The sequence below is a fragment of the Silurus aristotelis genome, assembly GCF_946808225.1.
Source record: "Silurus aristotelis genome assembly, chromosome: 17".
Lineage (NCBI taxonomy): Eukaryota > Metazoa > Chordata > Actinopteri > Siluriformes > Siluridae > Silurus > Silurus aristotelis.
The window spans coordinates 2,024,382-2,043,433 of record NC_139590.1 but is presented as its reverse complement, the minus strand read 5'-3'; the positions used below and the strand labels follow the sequence as shown (position 1 = coordinate 2,043,433).

The 19,052-nt window shown below is 41.6% G+C and overlaps 1 protein-coding gene and 1 long non-coding RNA gene across 3 annotated transcripts in view; both read left to right on the top strand.

Annotated features, from left to right (window-relative positions):
* The window catches only part of LOC310739939 (scavenger receptor cysteine-rich domain-containing protein DMBT1-like), a gene marked incomplete at both ends in the record, with an annotated part of 32,976 nt that extends 22,464 nt beyond the window's left edge, over positions 1-10,512 (top strand). The window contains 5 exons of the mRNA XM_083566238.1: positions 52-330; positions 3,092-3,406; positions 3,486-3,764; positions 9,995-10,309; positions 10,397-10,512. Of these exons, the coding sequence (XP_083422364.1) occupies positions 52-330; positions 3,092-3,406; positions 3,486-3,764; positions 9,995-10,309; positions 10,397-10,512 (1,304 nt within the window). The remainder of the gene's footprint in view (positions 1-51; positions 331-3,091; positions 3,407-3,485; positions 3,765-9,994; positions 10,310-10,396) is intronic.
* Positions 10,513-10,635: 123 nt separating this feature from the next.
* LOC310740391 lies at positions 10,636-18,602 on the top strand. Of its 2 annotated transcripts, none has more exons than XR_014537628.1 (4): positions 10,636-10,667; positions 17,297-17,620; positions 17,717-17,848; positions 18,151-18,602. It is a non-coding gene; the product is annotated as an uncharacterized lncRNA (long non-coding RNA). The 2 variants fall into 2 exon arrangements; XR_014537629.1 differs by lacking the exon at positions 10,636-10,667 and adding an exon at positions 13,300-13,407.
* Positions 18,603-19,052: the final 450 nt, after the last annotated feature.

Genomic DNA, 19,052 nt, shown 5'->3' with positions numbered 1-19,052 from the left:
GTTTAAGCATGTACAGTTACTAATTTATTAAACATTTTTCTATATGATTAGACATGCAGGCTCCTACATTGACTCGGATCTCCCCAAACTCTGTGCTATCAATTGGAGAAGTTCTTCAGTTCAGATGTTCCACACTCAGCCCAACATGCACCTCTGTAGACTTCAGTTTATATAAAAGTGGGACATCAATAAAGAAGCAAACTGCAGAGTCTACAGCAACATTTACTCTGACTGTAGAAGCTTCACATCAGGGCGAGTACACCTGTGATTACACATACAGGGAAACATCCTCCACTTCATCCAGGAGCAGCTCCATTAACATTACTGTGGGTAAGTGCAGGCAGGATTTATACCAGTATTAATCAGTAACTTTCATTCCTCATTAAATAATCACTAATTAATTGTTATTCTAACCAAGAATTAGCACGTATTTGTTTATAATTGAAATATAGTGTTATTGTAAGTGGCTTCATTAACAGCCAAAAACAAACACTGTCAAGTTTATTTGGCAGTGGTGAACACTGATTTTAAGAACAAGGAGGATCATACAGTGGTAAATAAGAGTGGAGGAAGGTGCACACAGGTGGATTATGTTCTATGTAGGAGATGCAACCTGAAGGAGATTGGAGACTGTAAGGTGTTGGCAGGGGACAGTGTAGCTAGACAGCATCAGATGGTCATCTGTAGGATGGTTTTAGAGGTGAAGAAGTAGAGGAAAAGAGCGCTGAAAGAAGAATAAGATGGTGGAAACTGAAGGAGGAAGACTGTAGTGTGAGATTCAGGGAAGAGGTCAGACAGGGGCTTGGTGGTGGTGAAGAGGTGCTGGATGATTGGGCAACTACTGCAGAAGTGATAAGGGAGACAGCTAGAAAAGTACTTGGTGTGACATCTGGAAATAGAAAGGAGGACAAAGAGACGTGGTGGTGGAATGAGGAAGTGCAAGAAAGCATAAGGAAAAAGAGGTTGGCAAAACAGAATTGGGATCGACAGAGTGATGAGAAAAGTAGACAGGAGTACAAGGAGATGCAGCAGCAGGTGAAGAGGGATGTGGCGAAAGCCAAAGAAAATGAGTAATATCTGAGGAATTAAGATATTAACTACAAATCGGGGATCTGAAAAAACGTGTTCCATCACAGTTTAGTAGTAAAGACTTTATGAATTTCTTCACTGAAAAAAATTATAGTATTAGAAAAACAATTGTGGAGTGTGCTGGTACCGATCTTTAAGCATAAGGGAGATATGCAGACCTGCAGTAACTACAGGGGAATTAAGTTGATCAGTCACACCATGAAGTTATGGGAAAGAGTAGTGGAAGCCAGGCTGAGAGGTAATAACATTATACAGCTCTTCCTGTCCTGTACGTGTAAAGCAGTGTAGAGGTTGGACCTCCACAATTGTTTTTCTAATACAATAATTTTTTTCAGTGAAGAAATTCATAAAGTCTTTACTACTAAACTGTGATGGAACACGTTTTTTCAGATCCCCAATTTGTAGTTAATTTAGCTACTGTACTGAAAAGTAACCTGGGATTGTTTTTGTTGTTTTCTATGGGTTTGCTCAGGTGTTCAGCTCTAGCAGCTTTTAGCGCCTGTCTGTAGCTGAGCATACTGTCTTTATATGCAATTCTAAATACCTCCAATTTAGTTTTTCTCCATTTTCTTTCCAGATTAAGGGCTGTTCTCTTGAGGGCATGCGTATTATTATACCATGGTGCCTGTGTTTTTTCTCTAAACTTTTTTAACCGGATGGGGGCAACGGTGTTTAATGTGCTAGTGAGTATAAGGTCTATGTTGTTAGTCATTTCATCAAGGTGGTTAGCATTTCTGGTGTCAGTCAGTTAAAGGTAAATAATTCAGGATAAGCTTCTACTACTGATCAGTAATTTAGTGTTACTACTAGTGTTACTGGAGAGAAGAGTGGCAGGAGTGATTTGTGATAGAAGGGTATCTGCAAGAGTAAAAGGAAAAGTTTATAGGACTGTGGTGTTGTTTGGTTTCGAGACAGAGGTATTAACTAAAAGACACGAGGTGGAGGTGGCGGTAGCAGAGCTGAAGATGTTGAGGTTTTGTTGGGGGTGACAAGAATGGACAGGATTAGAAATGAGTTTATTAGAGGGAGAGCGCATGTAAGACATTTTGAAGACAATGTGAGGGAGGTGAGGTTGAGATGGTTTGGACATGTGCAGAAGAGGGACATGGGGAATATCGGTAGAAGAATGCTGAGGATGAAGCCACCAGGAAGGAGCGAAAGAGGAGGGGCAAGGAGGAGGTTTATGGATGTGGTGATAGAAGACATGCAGGTAGTTGGTTTGAATGAGGCAGATGTAGAGGACAGGGGAGTATGGAGACGGATGATCTGCTGTGGCAACCCCTAATAGGAGAAGCCGAAAGATGATGATACTGTATCATACATACATTCATACTTGTACATAATTATATCATGTCATTAGGGTATATTATCTATTGAAATATTTGTATATGGAAAATACTTTGCTCAGTATATTGTAAATTACTATATATACCATATCTTATTATTAACTGCACCTTCTGTACATTAATCACCCTCATATCTGTATGTATTTACCTGAGACCTTATTTATCGACTGTTATTTATTGTAAAAATGCCACATATGCACTTCTGGTTAGATGCTAACTGCATTTCATCGGCTCTGTACGTGTTCCTTGCACAATGACAATAAAGTTGAATCTAGTCTAATGTAAAAGATGAAGGTCTATAGACATCTACATTTAATCCTGTTCTGATAGGCTGCTCAGTCAGCCTTCTTCTATTATGATACAAAATTATTTTCATTCAGTCAAGTTGAATTGTCATTCTTCCCAGCAAGTGTTGCATGGCTTGAGCTTATCAACAGGTTGAACCATTCTGCTGAGACTCTGTAGTTCAGATTGTTAACACTTTTTTTTCAGTTTGACATTCATCAAGAATGCAATGCTTGTTCATAGTTTAAACTTTTCTGCAAACTCAGCTGCTGTTGTTTTTATTATTATATTTTTATAGCTTATGAGCAGAACCGATTAACATAAAAATCAGTCATTAATAAAAACCTTGTGTTGTTTATATAATCAATCAGTCCATAATCAGATCAGGCTGGTGAATGGTTCGAGAAACTGTTGTGGTCGAGTGGAGATCCAGCACAAAGCCCAGTGGGGAACAGTGTGTGATCATTACTGGGACTTAAAGGATGCAAAGGTGGTGTGTAGGCAGCTTGGATGTGGTAAAGCCATCAGTGCTCCTCGTAATGCTCGCTTTGGTCAGGGAACTGAACCAACCTGGCTTGATGATGTTCAGTGTACTGGAACTGAGAGCTACATAGATCAGTGCTCACATAGAGGATTTGGAGTAGAGAACTGTGGACACCATGAAGATGCTGGAGTCGTGTGCTCAAGTAAGTTATTATTCTTTTTGTTCCAATATCCTGTTTTAGCATATTTATATACTAAATTACTATTTTTCTGTTTGATTAGACATGCAGGCTCCTATATTGACTCGGATCTCCCCAACCTCTGTGGTATCAATTGGAGAAGTTCTTCAGTTCAGATGTTCCACACCCAGCCCAACATGCATCTCAGTAGAGTTCAGTTTATCTAAAACTGGAACATCAATAAAGAAGCAAACTGCAGAGTCTACAACAACATTTACTCTGACTGTAGAAGCTTCACATCAGGGCGAGTACACCTGTGATTACACATACAGGGAAACATCCTCCACTTCATCCAGGAGCAGCTCCATTAACATTACTGTGGGTAAGTGCAGGCAGGATGTTATACCAGTATTAATCAGTAAATTTTATTCCTCATTAAATAATTAATTGTTATTCTAACCAACCCAGCCATTATGGATGTACAAGCCAGTGCACTCTTAGTGCCGGTCCCAAGCCCGGGTAAATGGGGAGGGTTGCGTTAGGAAGGGCATCCAGCGTAAAACATGTGCCAAATCAAATATGCGGATCACAAATAAGAATTTCCTACCGGATCGGTCGAGGCCCGGGTTAACAACGACCGCCACAGGTATCGTTAGCCAACAGGGTACCGGTGGAAATTGGGCTACTGTTGGCCGAAGGAGGAGAAGGAGAGGAGGAAGATGTCTACAGAGACGGCAGGAAAAGGAGCAGTGTAGGAGAGTAGAGTTTCGGGTTGGGACTTTAAATGTTGGTACTATGACGGGTAAAGCGAGAGAGGTAGCTGATATGATGGAGAGGAGAAAGGTAGATATGTTGTGTGTTCAGGAGAGCAAGTAAAAAGTGGGTAAGGCCAGGAACATTGGAGGTGGGTTTAAACTGTTTTATCATGGTGTGGATGGAAAGAGAAATGGTGTAGGGGTGATTCTGAAGGAAGAGTACAGTAAGAGTGTAGTGGAGGTGAAGAGAGTTTCTGATAGGGTGATGATCGTGAAGGAGGAAGTTGAAGGGATGATGATAAATATCATCAGTGCCTATGCTCCACAGGTTGGCTGTAAGATGGAGGAGAAGGAAAGATTCTGGAGTAAATTAGATGAAGTGGTAGATGGCGTACCTAGGAAAGAACGATTGGTGATTGGGGCAGACTTTAATAGGCATGTAGGTGAAGGGAACAGAGGTGATGAGTAGGTGATGGGTAGGTCTGGTTTTAAGGAAAGGAATGTGGAAGGGCAGATCGTGGTAGATTTTGCTAAAAGGATAGAAATGGCAGTGGTGAACACTTATTTTAAGAAGAAGGAGGATCATAGGGTGACGTATAAGAGTGGAGGAAGGTGCACACAGGTGGACTATGTGCTATGCAGGAGATGCAACCTGAAGGAGATTGGAGACTGTAAGGTGTTGGCAGGGGACAGTGTAGCTAGACAGCATCGGATGGTGGTCTGTAGGATGGTTTTGGAGGCGAAGAAGAAGAGGAGGACAGTAAGGTTTGAAAGAAGAATAAGATGGTGGAAACTGAAGGAGGAAAAGTGTAGTGTGAGGTTCAGGGAAGAGGTCAGACAGGGGCTTGGTGGTGGTGAAGAGGTGCTGGATGATTGGGAGTTATGAGGGAGGCAGCTAGAAAAGTACTTGGTGTGACATCTGGAAATAGAAAGCAAGACAAGGAGACGTGGTGGTGGAATGAGGAAGTGCAGGAGAGCATTAGGAGAAAGAGGTTGGCAAAACAGAAGTGGGATCGACAGAGCGATGAGAAAAGTAGGCAGGAGTACAAGGAGATGCGGCAGCAGGTAAAAAGGGATGTGGCGAAAGCCAAGGAAAAGGCATATGAGGAGCTGTATGAGAGGTTGGACACTAAGGAAGAAGATAAGGATTTATACCGATTGGCTAGGCAGAGGGACCGAGCTGGGAAGGATGTACTGCAAGTTAGAGCAATAAAGGATGGAGAGGGAAATGTGTTGACTAATGAGGAGAGTGTGTTGAGAAGGTGGAGGGAGTATTTTGAGCAGCTGATGAATGAGGAAAATCAGAGAGAGAGAAGGTTGGAGGATGTGGAGTTGGTGAAGCAGGATGTAGATAGGATTAGTAAGGAGGGAGTAAGAGCAGCGAATAAGAGGATGAAGAATGGAAAGTCGGTTGGAACAGATGACATACTGGTAGAAGCGTGGAGATGTTTAGAAGAGATGGCAGTGGAGTTTTTAACCAGATTGTTTACCAGGATTCTGGAAGGGGAGAGGATGCCTGAGGAATGGAGAAGGAGTGTGCTGGTACCGATCTTTAAGCATAAGGGAGATATGCAGACCTGCAGTAACTACAGGGGAATTAAGTTGATCAGTCACACCATGAAGTTATGGGAAAGAGTAGTGGAAGTCAGGCTGAGAGAAGAGGTGATCATCTTTGAGCAACAGTATGGTTTCATGCCGAGGAAGAGCACCACAGATGCCTTATTTGCTTTGAGGATGTTGATGGAGAAGTATAGAGAAGGACAGAAGGAATTGCATTGTGTATTTGTGGATTTAGAGAAAGCATATGACAGGGTGGAGAGAGGAGTTGTGGTATTGTATGAGGAAGTCAGGTGTGTCAGAGAAGTATGTGAGGGTGGTGCAGGACATGTATGAGGACAGTGTGATGGCAGTAAAGTGTGCAGTAGGTACAACAGACTGGTGAGGGTTGGACTAGACAGTGGCATTGAGTTAAGGCAGGAGGTGGAGCTGAAGGTAGCAGAGCTGAAGATGTTAAGGTTTTCGTTGGGAGTGACGAGGATGGACAAGATTAGAAATGAGTTTATTAGAGGGACAGCGCATGTAGGATGTTTTGTTGACAAAGTGAGGGAGGCGAGATTGAGATGGTTTGGACATGTGCAGAGGAGGGACATGAATTATATTGGTAGAAGAATGCTGAGAATGGAGCCACCAGGTAGAAGGAAGAGAGGAAGGCCAAGAAGGAGGTTTATGGATGTGGTGAGGGAAGACATGCAGGTAGTTGGTGTGAGGTAGATGTAGAGGACAGGGTGGTATGGAGACTGATGATCCGCTGTGGCGACCCCTAATGGGAGCAGCCGAAAGAAGAAGAAGAAGAAGGAGAAGAAAAATTGTTATTCTAACCAAGAATTAGCACATATGTATTATAAATAAAATATGGTGTTATTGTAAGTGGCTTTATTAACAGCCAAAAACAAACACTGTCAGTCAGTGATGGATGAATATTTCAGCCTAAGCTTCTACTACTGATCAGTTATTTAGTGTTACTTTTATTAAAATAATAAAACATTCCATTTTATAAGAAGATAATCAACAGGGTGTTGTGATCATAAACTTCTCTCCTTCTAACAATTACATATGATTATATGATGGAAATATGGAAGTTGTGTTATATGATTCCCAATGTAATTTGATACCGTAAAAATTAATTTGTGCAGAAAAATAACCATAAAACTATAATAGAATATTAATCAGCAAATTTTGTCAGATTTGAAAATTCAGCAATACTGTGGTACAAATCTTACCTACATTTACACTTACATTTAAACATTTAAGAACCCCTGGAAGATGAAGGTCTATAGATCTCTCTGCAAGATTTTGCAGAGGATGGCAGCTTCTGCACGATTCTCTCTAGTACTTTTTTCTTTTTGATTACTGTCTGTGTGTTTGGTTAACCTACCCTGATAACTTACACTAAAGAAGAACTGCTTAACATCAGGCAGTTCACTTCAGACACTGAAAGGAAAGTTTCAGTGAAAGGAAACACAGAAATTTTTTTGGAACTCTTAGTTGGAGGAGCAGCTGCTCTCTATGGTACACGAAGGAGACACCGGCGAGGGAAGCGCGCCAGTGTGCTAGTGAAACTACGGCAGAGGGAATTTTGAACTGCGCTCCCATCAATTCACCTGGCAATCTTCTACTCATTGCCAAACAAAATGGATGGTCTAATTCTTCTTAACGGACCAGACAAAGATTTTACATGCTCTGCTGCTCTCTGTTTTACCAAAACTTGCTCAGTCACTCAATCCCAGACAGCGGATTACTTCTCTCGGGCTTCCACTTACACCGAGCGGATCATGTAATAGAGCTATCGGGCAAAATTGAATGCGGCGGAATCTGCTTTAACATTAACGAACATTGGTGTACATATGTCACAGTGCTGAATTAATACTGCAGCCCAAACTTGGAATCACAGTTTATTAACTGTAAACCTTTTTATTCACCACAGGAATTTTCCTCATTCTTTGTGCCTGGAGTTTACATCCCACCACAGGCCAACATGAGTGATGCACTGCAAAACCTGACAAACAAAAAATTTGTTTTGGAGCAAAAACATTCAGATTGTCTTTGTATTATCCTTGGAGACTTTAACAGAGCAAAACTAACACTTTTACTTCCAAAATACAAACAGCATATGAATTGTCCCACAAGACAGAAAAACACACTGGATTACAGCTACACCTTCTTAAGGGTGCATATCGCTCTGTACCCCGGGCAGGCCTAGGGAACTCCGATCACTGCTTGGTTCATCTTATTCCAACATACAGGCAGGAACTAAAATCTGCTAAGACCATAGTCAAAACAGTGAAGAGATGGACCAGTGAGGCAAAGCAGGAACTACAAGACTGCTTTGAATGGACTGATTGAACTGAATGAACTGACTGACACTGTGACATCTTACATAAATTTTTTAAGACGTGTGTGTTCCAACCAAAACCTTCTGCAAATTCAATAACAACAAGCCATGATTTACCAACTGAAAAAATTTCGACATGTTAAGGAAGATGCCTACAGAGGGGAGGACAAAGCACTGTATAATCAGGCCAGGAATCTACTGACAAAAGATATCAGAATAGCCAAAAGAAGCTACTCTAAAAAGCTGAAAAGCAGATTTTCAGCTAACAATCCTGCATCAGTGTGAAAAGGCTCTCCAAGATATCACAAACTACAGGAGACCACCCCTCCCCACTGAAGCAAACAAAGATCTGGCTTATGACCTCAACACCTTCTACTGCAGATTTAAGAACAACATCTTCACTCCTGTCATACAACCTAGCCCACTGTCTGCTCCCATCACACCTTTGGGAACCCCTCTAACAACTCTTTCCAGCACTCAAGTTGCACTCACGATTTGTAAAGAGGATGTGAATCGGCTCTTTCAGAGACAGAAGACAAGGAAAGCTCCTGGAAAAAGCGGTGTCTCCCCCTCCTGTCTCAAAGCATGTGCTGACTTACTGGCTTCTATCTTCAAGGTTTTGGATTCTGTTTGTTGACTTCAGTTCTGCTTTTAATACAATAATTCCAGGAATGCTCCACTCCAAACTCTTAAAGCTCACTGTACCCCCTACAATCTGTCAGTGGATCAACAGCGTCCTGACAGGCAGGAAACAAAAAGAGAGACTGCAAAGAATTACCTCCGGTATTCGGACAGTCAGCACTGGCACTCCTCAGGAATGTGTCCTCTCCCCACTGCTATTCTTCCACTATATGAATGACTGCACATCAAGTGACCCAACTGTTAACTCCTGAAATTTGCAGATGACACCACACTCATCATGTTCATCCAAGATGGCGACAAGTCTGCATATCAGCAGGAGGTAAAGCAGCTGGTGCTATGGTGCAGTCAGAACAACCTTGAGCTAAACACACTCAAAACTGTGGAGGTACTAGTGGTCTTTAGGAAATTCCCCTCACAATATCCAACAGCCCTGTGTCATCTGTGGAGAAATTAAATTCTATGGGCACTACCATTTCCCAAGATCTAAAATGGGAGTCCAATGTTCTGTTCGTGTCGTGGTCTGGTGGCGGAGATGTCGCCTTTGGAGGAGCTTGGAGGCGAGACGTCACCTTCAGAGGGCCTTGGAGGTATGACGGCCCATCGGGAGCGGTTTGGTGCCGATGTTCTGTTCGTGTCGTGGTCTGGTGGCGGTACGACCTCCTTTTCGCGGCTTGGCGGCAGTACAACGTCCATTTTGCGGCCAGGCTGCGATACAATGTCCCTGCGGCCCTGGACCGGAGTACTCGGCGGAACATTTCTCCCAGGAGGCCGTCACATTTTAAGACCACTCTGGAAGCGCCGTCTACCACGCACTCTCACAGTTTATATACAATACTGATCTGTCATATACTCTGTATTCCTATTTAATACTCATACTGTCTATATTGTCTCACATTGTCTGTATTGTCTTCTATAGTCTGTTTTTGTCTTGTCTTGTGTGTTTTGTCTTGTATAGTGCAAGCTAAATGTATAGTGTTATTTATGTATGTACTTTTTAGAGTAACTAACAGCTGGAATCAAATTCCTTGTGTGTGTCACACTTGGCCAACAAACCTGATTCTGATTCTGATATAAAGATCTACATTTGATGAGCTGCTCCTTCAAACTTCATCTGTTATGGTACAAAATAATTTTCAAGGTGTCAAGTTGAATTGTCATTCTTCCCAGCAAGTATTACATGGCTTGGGCTTATCAACAAGCAAAACTGTTCAGCTGAGACTGATGTTCTTTCTATTATTTCATTTTTATAGCTTATGAGCAGAATGGATTAACATAAAAATCAGTCATTAATAAAAACCTTGTGTTGTTTATATAATCAATCAGTCCATAATCAGATCCGGCTGGTGAATGGTTCAAGTAACTGTTGTGGTCGAGTGGAGGTCCAGCACAAAGCCCAGTGGGGAACAGTGTGTGATCATTACTGGGACTTAAAGGATGCAGGAGTGGTGTGTAGGCAGCTTGGATGTGGTAAAGTCGTCAGCGCTCCTCGTAATGCTCGCTTTGGTCAGGGAACTGAACCAACCTGGCTGGATGATGTTCAGTGTACTGGAACTGAGAGCTACATAGATCAGTGCTCACACAGAGGATTTGAATTAGAGAACTGTGGACACCATGAAGATGCTGGAGTCGTGTGCTCAAGTAAGTTATTATTCTTTTTGTTCCACTAACCTGTTTAAGCATATTTAGATACTAAATTACTATTTTTGTATATGATAAGATATGCAGGCTCCTACATTGACTCGGATCTTCCCAAACTCTGTGGTATCAATTGGAGAAGTTCTTCAGTTCAGATGTTCCACACCCAGCCCAACCTGCATCTCTGTAGACTTCAGTTTATATAAAAGTGGGACATCAATAAAGAAGCAAATTGCAGCTTCTACAACAACATTTACTCTGACTGTAGAAGCCTCACATCAGGGCGAGTACACCTGTGATTACACATACAGGGAAACATCCTCCACTTCATCTAGGAGCAGCTCCATTAGCATTACTGTGGGTAAGTGCAGGCAGGATGTTTTACCAGTATTAATCAGTAACTTTTATTCCTCATTAAATAATTACTAATTAATTGTCATTCTAACCAAGAATTAGCACATATTTTTTTATAACTGAAATATAGTGTTATTGTAAGTGGCTTCATTAACAGCGAAAAACAAACACTTTCAAGTCAAGTGTATTTTTATAGCGCTTTTCACAACAGACATTCTCTCAAAGCAGCTTTAAAGAATTTTAAGAGTTAAGGTAAACAATGTGTATTTATCCCAGATGAGCAGGCATGGTGACTGTGGCAAGGAAAAACTCCCTTAGATGACATGAGGAAGAAACTTTTAGAGAAACCAGACTCAAAAGGGGAACCCATCCTCATTTGTGTCATCAAGAGTGTGATTATAGTTTTGAAACAATATAGAACACTGGAGAGAGCCACAAGCCAGTGCACTCTTAGTGCCGGTCCCAAGCCCGGGTAAATGTGGTGGGTTGAGTTAGGAAGGGCATCCAGCATAAAACGTGCCAAATCAAATATGCGAATCACGAAAGAGAAATTCATACCGGATCTGTCGAGGCCTGGGTTACCAACAACCGCCACAGGTATCGTTAGCAAAGAGGGTACTGGTGAAAATTGGGCTACTGTTGGTTAAAGGAGGAGAAGGAGAGGAGGATGATGTCTACAGAGACCGCAGGAAAAGGAAGATCTGGAGTGTCTATGGAAAATTATTGCACAGTATATTCCTATATATACCATATATTATTACCAACTGCACCTTCTGTACATTAATCACCCTCATATCTGTATACTTGGACCTCAGACCTTAATTAGGGCCTGAGCACCGAGGAGCAGGCCAGAATGGCCTGCACCGAAAGGTGTGTAGCCCTATTGTTTTTGCTCAGATTTATTTTTTATTTATTTTTATTTTTTGCAACACATTGGCCAATTGGGGTCTCTTAACATGCTCGAAAACACCGGAAATTTGGCACAGACGTCAAAGTGCACGTGGTGAACTTTTAAATACTCCTCCTAGGGGATTCATGCGATTGACACCAAACATGGTAAACATGATGCCAAGACATTGACGTTGCTAAATTGTGAAGAGATTTTTGATATCTCGAACGGTGCTGCCATGGCGAGGCAACAAATTTATGGCGAAATCAGAGAAACAGGAAGTGCCTAATATCTAAGGCAAAAAATGTCTTATTGTGATGACACGTGGGGTGTATGTTCGGCCAAAGATTCTGATCGCATCGATTTGCCTATTGTGAGTCCCGGGTATAGCGCCACCAACAGGCCCCAGGAAGTGTGTCAGTCACAAAGGTGGATTTTTTGACAGCACAAGTGGTGCATTGCTTGGGCTTATCAACAAGCTAAAATGTTCAGCTGAGACTCTGTAGTTCAGGAAACTCTTTTTTTATAACTTTAGTTTGACATTCATCAAGAATGCAAGGCTTGTTTATAGTTTAAACCTTTCTGCAAACTCAGGTGCTGTTGTTTCCATTATAACATTTTTATAGCTAATGAGAAGAACCGATTAACATAAAAAAAAACCTTTTTTATGTAAACAATCAGTCCATAATCAGATCCGGCTGGTGAATGGTTCAAGTAACTGTAATTTAATACTCATACTGTCTATATTGTCTCACATTGTCTGTATTGTCTTCTATAGTCTGTTTTTGTCTTGTCTTGTGTGTTTTGTCTTGTATAGTGCAAGCTAAATGTATAGTGTTATTTATGTATGTACGTTTTAGAGTAACTAACAGCTGGAATCAAATTCCTTGTGTGTGTCACACTTGGCCAACAAACCTGATTCTGATTCTGATATAAAGATCTACATTTGATGAGCTGCTCCTTCAAACTTCATCTGTTATGGTACAAAATAATTTTCAAGGTGTCAAGTTGAATTGTCATTCTTCCCAGCAAGTGTTACATGGCTTGGGCTTATCAACAAGCAAAACTGTTCAGCTGAGACTGATGTTCTTTCTATTATTTCATTTTTATAGCTTATTAGCAGAACCGATTAACATAAAAATCAGTCATAAATAAAAACCTTGTGTTGTTTATATAATCAATCAGTCCATAATCAGATCAGGCTGGTGAATGGTTCAAGTAACTGTTGTGGTCGAGTGGAGGTCCAGCACAAAGCCCAGTGGGGAACAGTGTGTGATCATTACTGGGACTTAAAGGATGCAGAGGTGGTGTGTAGGCAGCTTGGATGTGGTAAAGTCGTCAGCGCTCCTCGTAATGCTCACTTTGGTCAGGGAACTGAACCAACCTGGCTGGATGATGTTCAGTGTACTGGAACTGAGAGCTACATAGATCAGTGCTCACACAGAGGATTTGGATTAGAGAACTGTGGACACCATGAAGATGCTGGAGTTGTGTGCTCAAGTAAGTTATTATTCTTTTTGTTCCACTAACCTGTTTAAGCATATTGAGATACTAAATTACTATTTTTGTATATGATAAGATATGCAGGCTCCTACATTGACTCGGATCTCCCCAAACTCTGTGGTATCAATTGGAGAAGTTCTTAAGTTCAGATGTTCCACACCCAGCCCAACCTGCATCTCTGTAGACTTCAGTTTATATAAAAGTGGGACATCAATAAAGAAGCAAATTGCAGCTTCTACAACAACATTTACTCTGACTGTAGAAGCCTCACATCAGGGCGAGTACACCTGTGATTACACATACAGGGAAACATCCTCCACTTCATCCAGGAGCAATTCCATTAGCATTACTGTGGGTAAGTGTTTGCAGGATGTTATACCAGTATTAATCAGTAACTTTATAAATGAAATAGTGTTATTTTAAGTGGCTTCATTAACAGCCTCAAACAGAGCCTTTAAACACTCAAGGAGGTCCACTGTCCAAACTCCACATAAAGTGGGGTCCAATTGGCGCTGGTATGTCTCTAGATGGTTCGGGATGTTTGCAGGATTGGCATCTACTTTTTTAATGGTCCACAATCTTCATGATGTGGGACATGACTGGGGCTGGAGCAACCTCAGGATGCCTCGGGATGGGTAGTGAAAGAGATGCAGTGAAGAGGAATTAGCATAGCTGCTATTTATGATATTAACAAGCACAACAAGTTGATAATTTGCATGTGATCAGATGTACTGGAGCACAAATTTATGATCTGTGATGTGTGTTATGTGTAAAAAGATATGTTTTTAATCTGCACTTAAACTGGGAGAGTGTGTCTGAGCCCCAAACACTGTCAGGAAGACTATTCCAAAGCTAAATGTGAGAATATTCCACCACCTTTAGTGGACGTGACCTAAAGATAGTGCCAGGGCAGCGACCAGGCATAGGAAGCGGGAGTAACTCAATCATAGTCTTTATTAAGGTAAGAACATAAACACGTGTCTGGAAGAGTTACAAACTGTAATGAGGGTATAGTCCATAATGCAGGTATAATCCGTAATGCGGGTATAGTTCAGAATGCAGGTATTAATCCCTAATCCGTAGCTGTCTCTGGTGAAGCACCAGCCCAATGGGACTCACGAACTGTGTGGCACCCCCAGCGAGGAGAGATGGCTGGGCAGTGCCCCCAGTGGGACCTGGAGGCTGGGCGGTGTACTCTGTGGGGCTGGGAGACTGGAGCTTGGGTTGGCGCCTCCTGCCACTGGTAATCCAGTTTGAAGCGTTCCCAGAATGAAGGGGACTGTAGTGGAGGTCCGCCATTATCATCCCGAATTCTCCCTGTGAACTGAAAGATAAATTAGACGTACGAGCCAAAATTGCTCCCGGTTGCACTCCACATCTTATAGGCCTGAGAGAGAGCCTCCCCAGAAAGGATAAAGAAGGAAAACGCTAACGCTCCATTGAAAACCACTCCAGTCAGCCACGTTGCCCGAGAAACAAGCCGGGAATGCCATCGGGCTCTTAAAGGTGCATGGCACCGCCGCACTTGCATGAGCTGGAGCCTTCAATCATGACTCCCTAGGAGCAGCAGTGAGCTTCCGTGTGGGTCTCAAAGCAGAACAGGGTTGCCGACCTATCGCGGTACAGCAATTCCCTTTCCTTCAGTTTTGGTTGGATCTTCTGTCAGTGCAGCAACCAGGCATAGGAAGCGGGAGTAACTCAATCATAGTCTTTATTAAGGTAAGAACATAAACACAAGTCTGGGAGAGTTACGAACCATAATGCGGGTCAAGTCCGTAATGCAGGTATAATACATAATGCGGGTATAGACCAGAATGCAGGTATATTCCGTAATGCGGGGAGGATCCCTAAAGCGGGTAAAATCGGTAATGCGGGGATAATCCGTAAAGCGGGTAGGATCCGTAATGCAGGGATAATCCGTAAAGCAGGTAGGATCTATATTGCGGAGATAATCTGTAAAGCGGGTAGGATCTGTAGGATCGGAACATGGAGCAGGAACCAGCAGGGAATGCTGGTGGTCATGGATCATAACACGGACCAGAAACCAGCAGGGAATGCTGGCGGTCAGGAGTTTGAATGATCACTGTAACTTTAAGTAGATTCGACAGCAAGTGAGGCCGGAATGAGAATTTATAAAGGGGGCCGTGGCAGGAGTATCCCTGACAGATAGAGAGCAGTTAATAATATTCAGATGAGGCTCACCAGCTGTATGTAACACTTTTTCCAGTAGTTTAGTTGGAATGGAACCTAACAGACATGTTGTTGAGTTGCCTTTGGTAATATCATACAGCTCTTCCTGTCCTTTTACTTTTAAAGCAATGTAGTTGTGGAGTTTTAGGTACGATTGTTTTAGGTTGCACCTCCACAATTGTTTTTCTAATACTATCATTGTTTTCAGTGAAGAAAACACGTTTTTCAGATACCTGATATGTTGTTAATTTAGCTACTGTACTGAAGAGGACCCTGGGATTGTTTTTGTTGTTTTTTATGATTTTGCTCAGGTGCTCAGCTCTAGCAGCATTTAGCGCCTGTCTGTAGCTGAGCATACTGTCTTTTTCTGCAATTCTAATTAACTTGGGAGTGACAAGGATGGACAGGATTAGAAATTAGTTTATTAGAGGGACAGTGCATGCAGGTCGTATTGGAGACAAGGTTAGGGAGGTGAGATTGAGATAGTTTGGACATGTGCAGAGGAGGGACATGGGGTATATTGGTAGAAGAATGCTGAGGATTGGAGCCACCAGGAAGGAGGAAAAGAGGAAGGCCAAGGAGGAGGTGTATTATCTTTTGAGATATCTGTCTATGAAAAATCTTTACACAATATATGGTATATTACTATATATACCATATATTATTACCTACTGCACCTTCTGCACATCGCACACCTCTTCCAGCAAAAGTTCTGGTGGCCATCAATTAGAAGAGCTGTGGCAGCCTGTCCCACTTGTGCATAGCATAAAAACCCCAGGACTTCCCCAGCAGGTCAGGAACTCGAGCTGCATCAACAACGCTTTGGGAATGAGTGTCCAATACCGGCAGACTGACCAGTCCCTGCCTAGTGTGTGGGGGCACAGCTAGGTCGAAGGACTTTAGGGCCATGAGAAGCACTGCGGTCAAGATTATAGAACCTGAAAAAGGTCAGCGGGGTAGACCAGCCTGCAGCGTTTCAGATGTAATGGAGCGAAACTCCAGAGGACCAAGCCTTAAAGGCTGCCACACTCCAAGTCAAGTGTGCTCTGACCCCGAAGGGGGTAGGAGGATGGCATCGACGATCCACCTGCCATGTAGTCTCTTATGGATATCAGTCTATTGAGACTGACCTCTAGGAATGCCTAGAGCTAGGGGTACGCCCTGGTACAGCTCTAGGAGCCTCAAAGGAGGCTGTGAATTCTCCAGGTCCACTACAATGCCGGGCGGGAATTGAGGAGAGTGCTCGCTGGAACTGGCCATGCCCTAAAGCACTGAGGTCACTGGGCGTTCTTGGGTTTCCTGGTAGGATCCCCAGAACATACTATATCAGGACTTCTTAGCCTCATGGGGCTTTGGCCCAGAGCATCGCACAGGACCTGGGTTGTACTTGGGGCTGTGCCTGCTGAGCAGCCCCATAAGAGCGATGTGGGAGGAACCTCTGAAATGCCAGAAGGATTGGGCAGGTGAGATAGGAGAAAGAGACAAGGTCCATTTGCAAGCCCAAGGAACTAGCGCGCCGCTCCGCCTCAGCAAGGGTGGGGCCAGAACCGCTAGGTGCGGCAGCACCTCCTCGAAGAGTGCCCACTGGGACATTGACATGTGAGCACACCATGAGAACCAACTTAGCGTGCTCCGCTCCCAGGCAAGACACACATAGGCTATAAGGAAGAATAAAGCTTTACCTTCTAATTCACCTCCTCTCTGACACTTGACCATGAGCTCACTGTCACTTTCTGTTTTGAATAACAACAAAGGTTATAAAACAAGTTTATATATTCTATTTGCTTTTTTTATGTAAATAAAACATATCTACAAAATTCAGACAGTCAGTCTCTGAATTTCTAGTGTCAAACTATCTTAACATTCACCTTTACCTTTTTATGGCTACAAAGTAATGACACTATAGACTCTTACCTTTAATTTTAACAAATAAATAAATATCAACATTATAAAGTATGATTGTTAGATTGATGAAGTTTGTGCCTTACACAGCCCTTACCAACTGCATAAGCTTTGATTTAACGAAAGTGGCTTTTCTGTTTGTTGTTTTGTAGTAAACCTGCTGCAGCCCAAAATCTCCTTCAGTGCTGCCAGTGGTTCATTCCACTGGGGGTCTGATGGACCAGATGTGACAAGGGGCTACAGCTTCTCACTCATCTGCTCCACTAAACATCAGTATCCAGGAGGTTCCTTCCACTTGAAGTTCAGTGGATCCAACATCACCAGAACTCAATTAGCTGTTAACCACTCAGCCATCTTCATGTTTCCTGAGGCAGATTTTGTCCATCATGGAAACTACAGCTGTACCTATGAGATTAATGTGTCTTCACATACTTTTACCTCCACTGCCAATGAGGTCCTGGTCATCACTGTGAAAGGTAGATTAGAAGTAATTATTTCTGTTATTATCTGTTCTGCATTTATATTTTTGAAAAGCTTGATGATGATAATAATGATGATGATTTTGCTCTCAGCATCTCTAGCTCCCTACATTGGTGTTGGAGTGACAGCAGGACTGCTTCTCTTCCTAGTTCCACTCATCATTTACTTTGTAAAAAGGCAACAAACAAGAGATGATCAGCTGAATAAGACAAATGATATGCAGTGTGAGTTTTACTATATCAATAAAATAACCCCATTAAAAATATAAATATATTTTTATTTTATAACAGAAATACAAAAGTCTTAATCTTGTTTTGCAGACTTTATACTAAATACTCTAAACGGTTTAAAAATGTTATGCTTTTTTATGATGAATGAACAATGTGTCTAATTGCCAAGGCATAAAAGTAGACAAAAACATGTAGGATGTATTTTCTAATAACAGCATTTAGGACAGACAATTACATTATCTTTATTGAAAATAAATATATAGAAAATTAACCTGTAAACCTCTGTACATTTTAAGTAAATCAAGTTGGAGGTGCCAACAACACATGAGAGTCCAGAAGGGAAGACTGAGACAGATGACAAAATGCATAAACCATTTTCCAGCAGGAGGAGGATTCCAAAGACTCGGATGATGATTATATTAATGTTGATCCCGATGAACAAAGAAGTGATGTGGATACAGACATTTATGCCAATTTTGTAGGTTAGAGTGCAGTATCCACAGTCCAGTAACAAATTATGATTAAATTAGATTGTTACTTTCCATAGTTAAGATATTATCATTGTGAATGATAGATTTAAATGACATTTGAATCAGTTTATTCTTTACACAGGACTCATGTATTCATGTAAAACATTTGGTTGTATCTTCTTAATTTTCTACACATATATTTTATTATTATTTACCATTGCAGTTGATGCAGAACACATAAATTTTTAAACAATTATAATCTAATATAGTCTAGAAATATGTTTTACTAACAAGACTTTCCTATTTAATTTGACTTTTAAAGATTGTGAATTACATTTATTTTATCCATGTTTTCTTTTTTGCAAAATGTAATCAGTCTTATTAAAAGCAATTTTGCTTTCGAATGCTAGCACTTATATACTTAGCACTAATTTAGCTTTCTCCTCATTCTCATATTATTCTTTTTACATTTAAGATAAAAAAATGCACAAGGCAATTTGTTTGCTGATATTTGCAACATAGCTTAAATTATAGCATTAATATACATGCAAACTATATAAACATTGATTTATTTTAGAAGTAGCTTTGTAATGTAGAATTATTAACTTGCTTCTATAATTAAGGCTCTTGTCATCAATTCAGTGATTCTGAATAGCTCAAAATGTAGAAGCAATGTCAGAGACTGCCCCCTGTGGCAAATTTTTGTGTTGTCATTAGTCTCTGTAGCA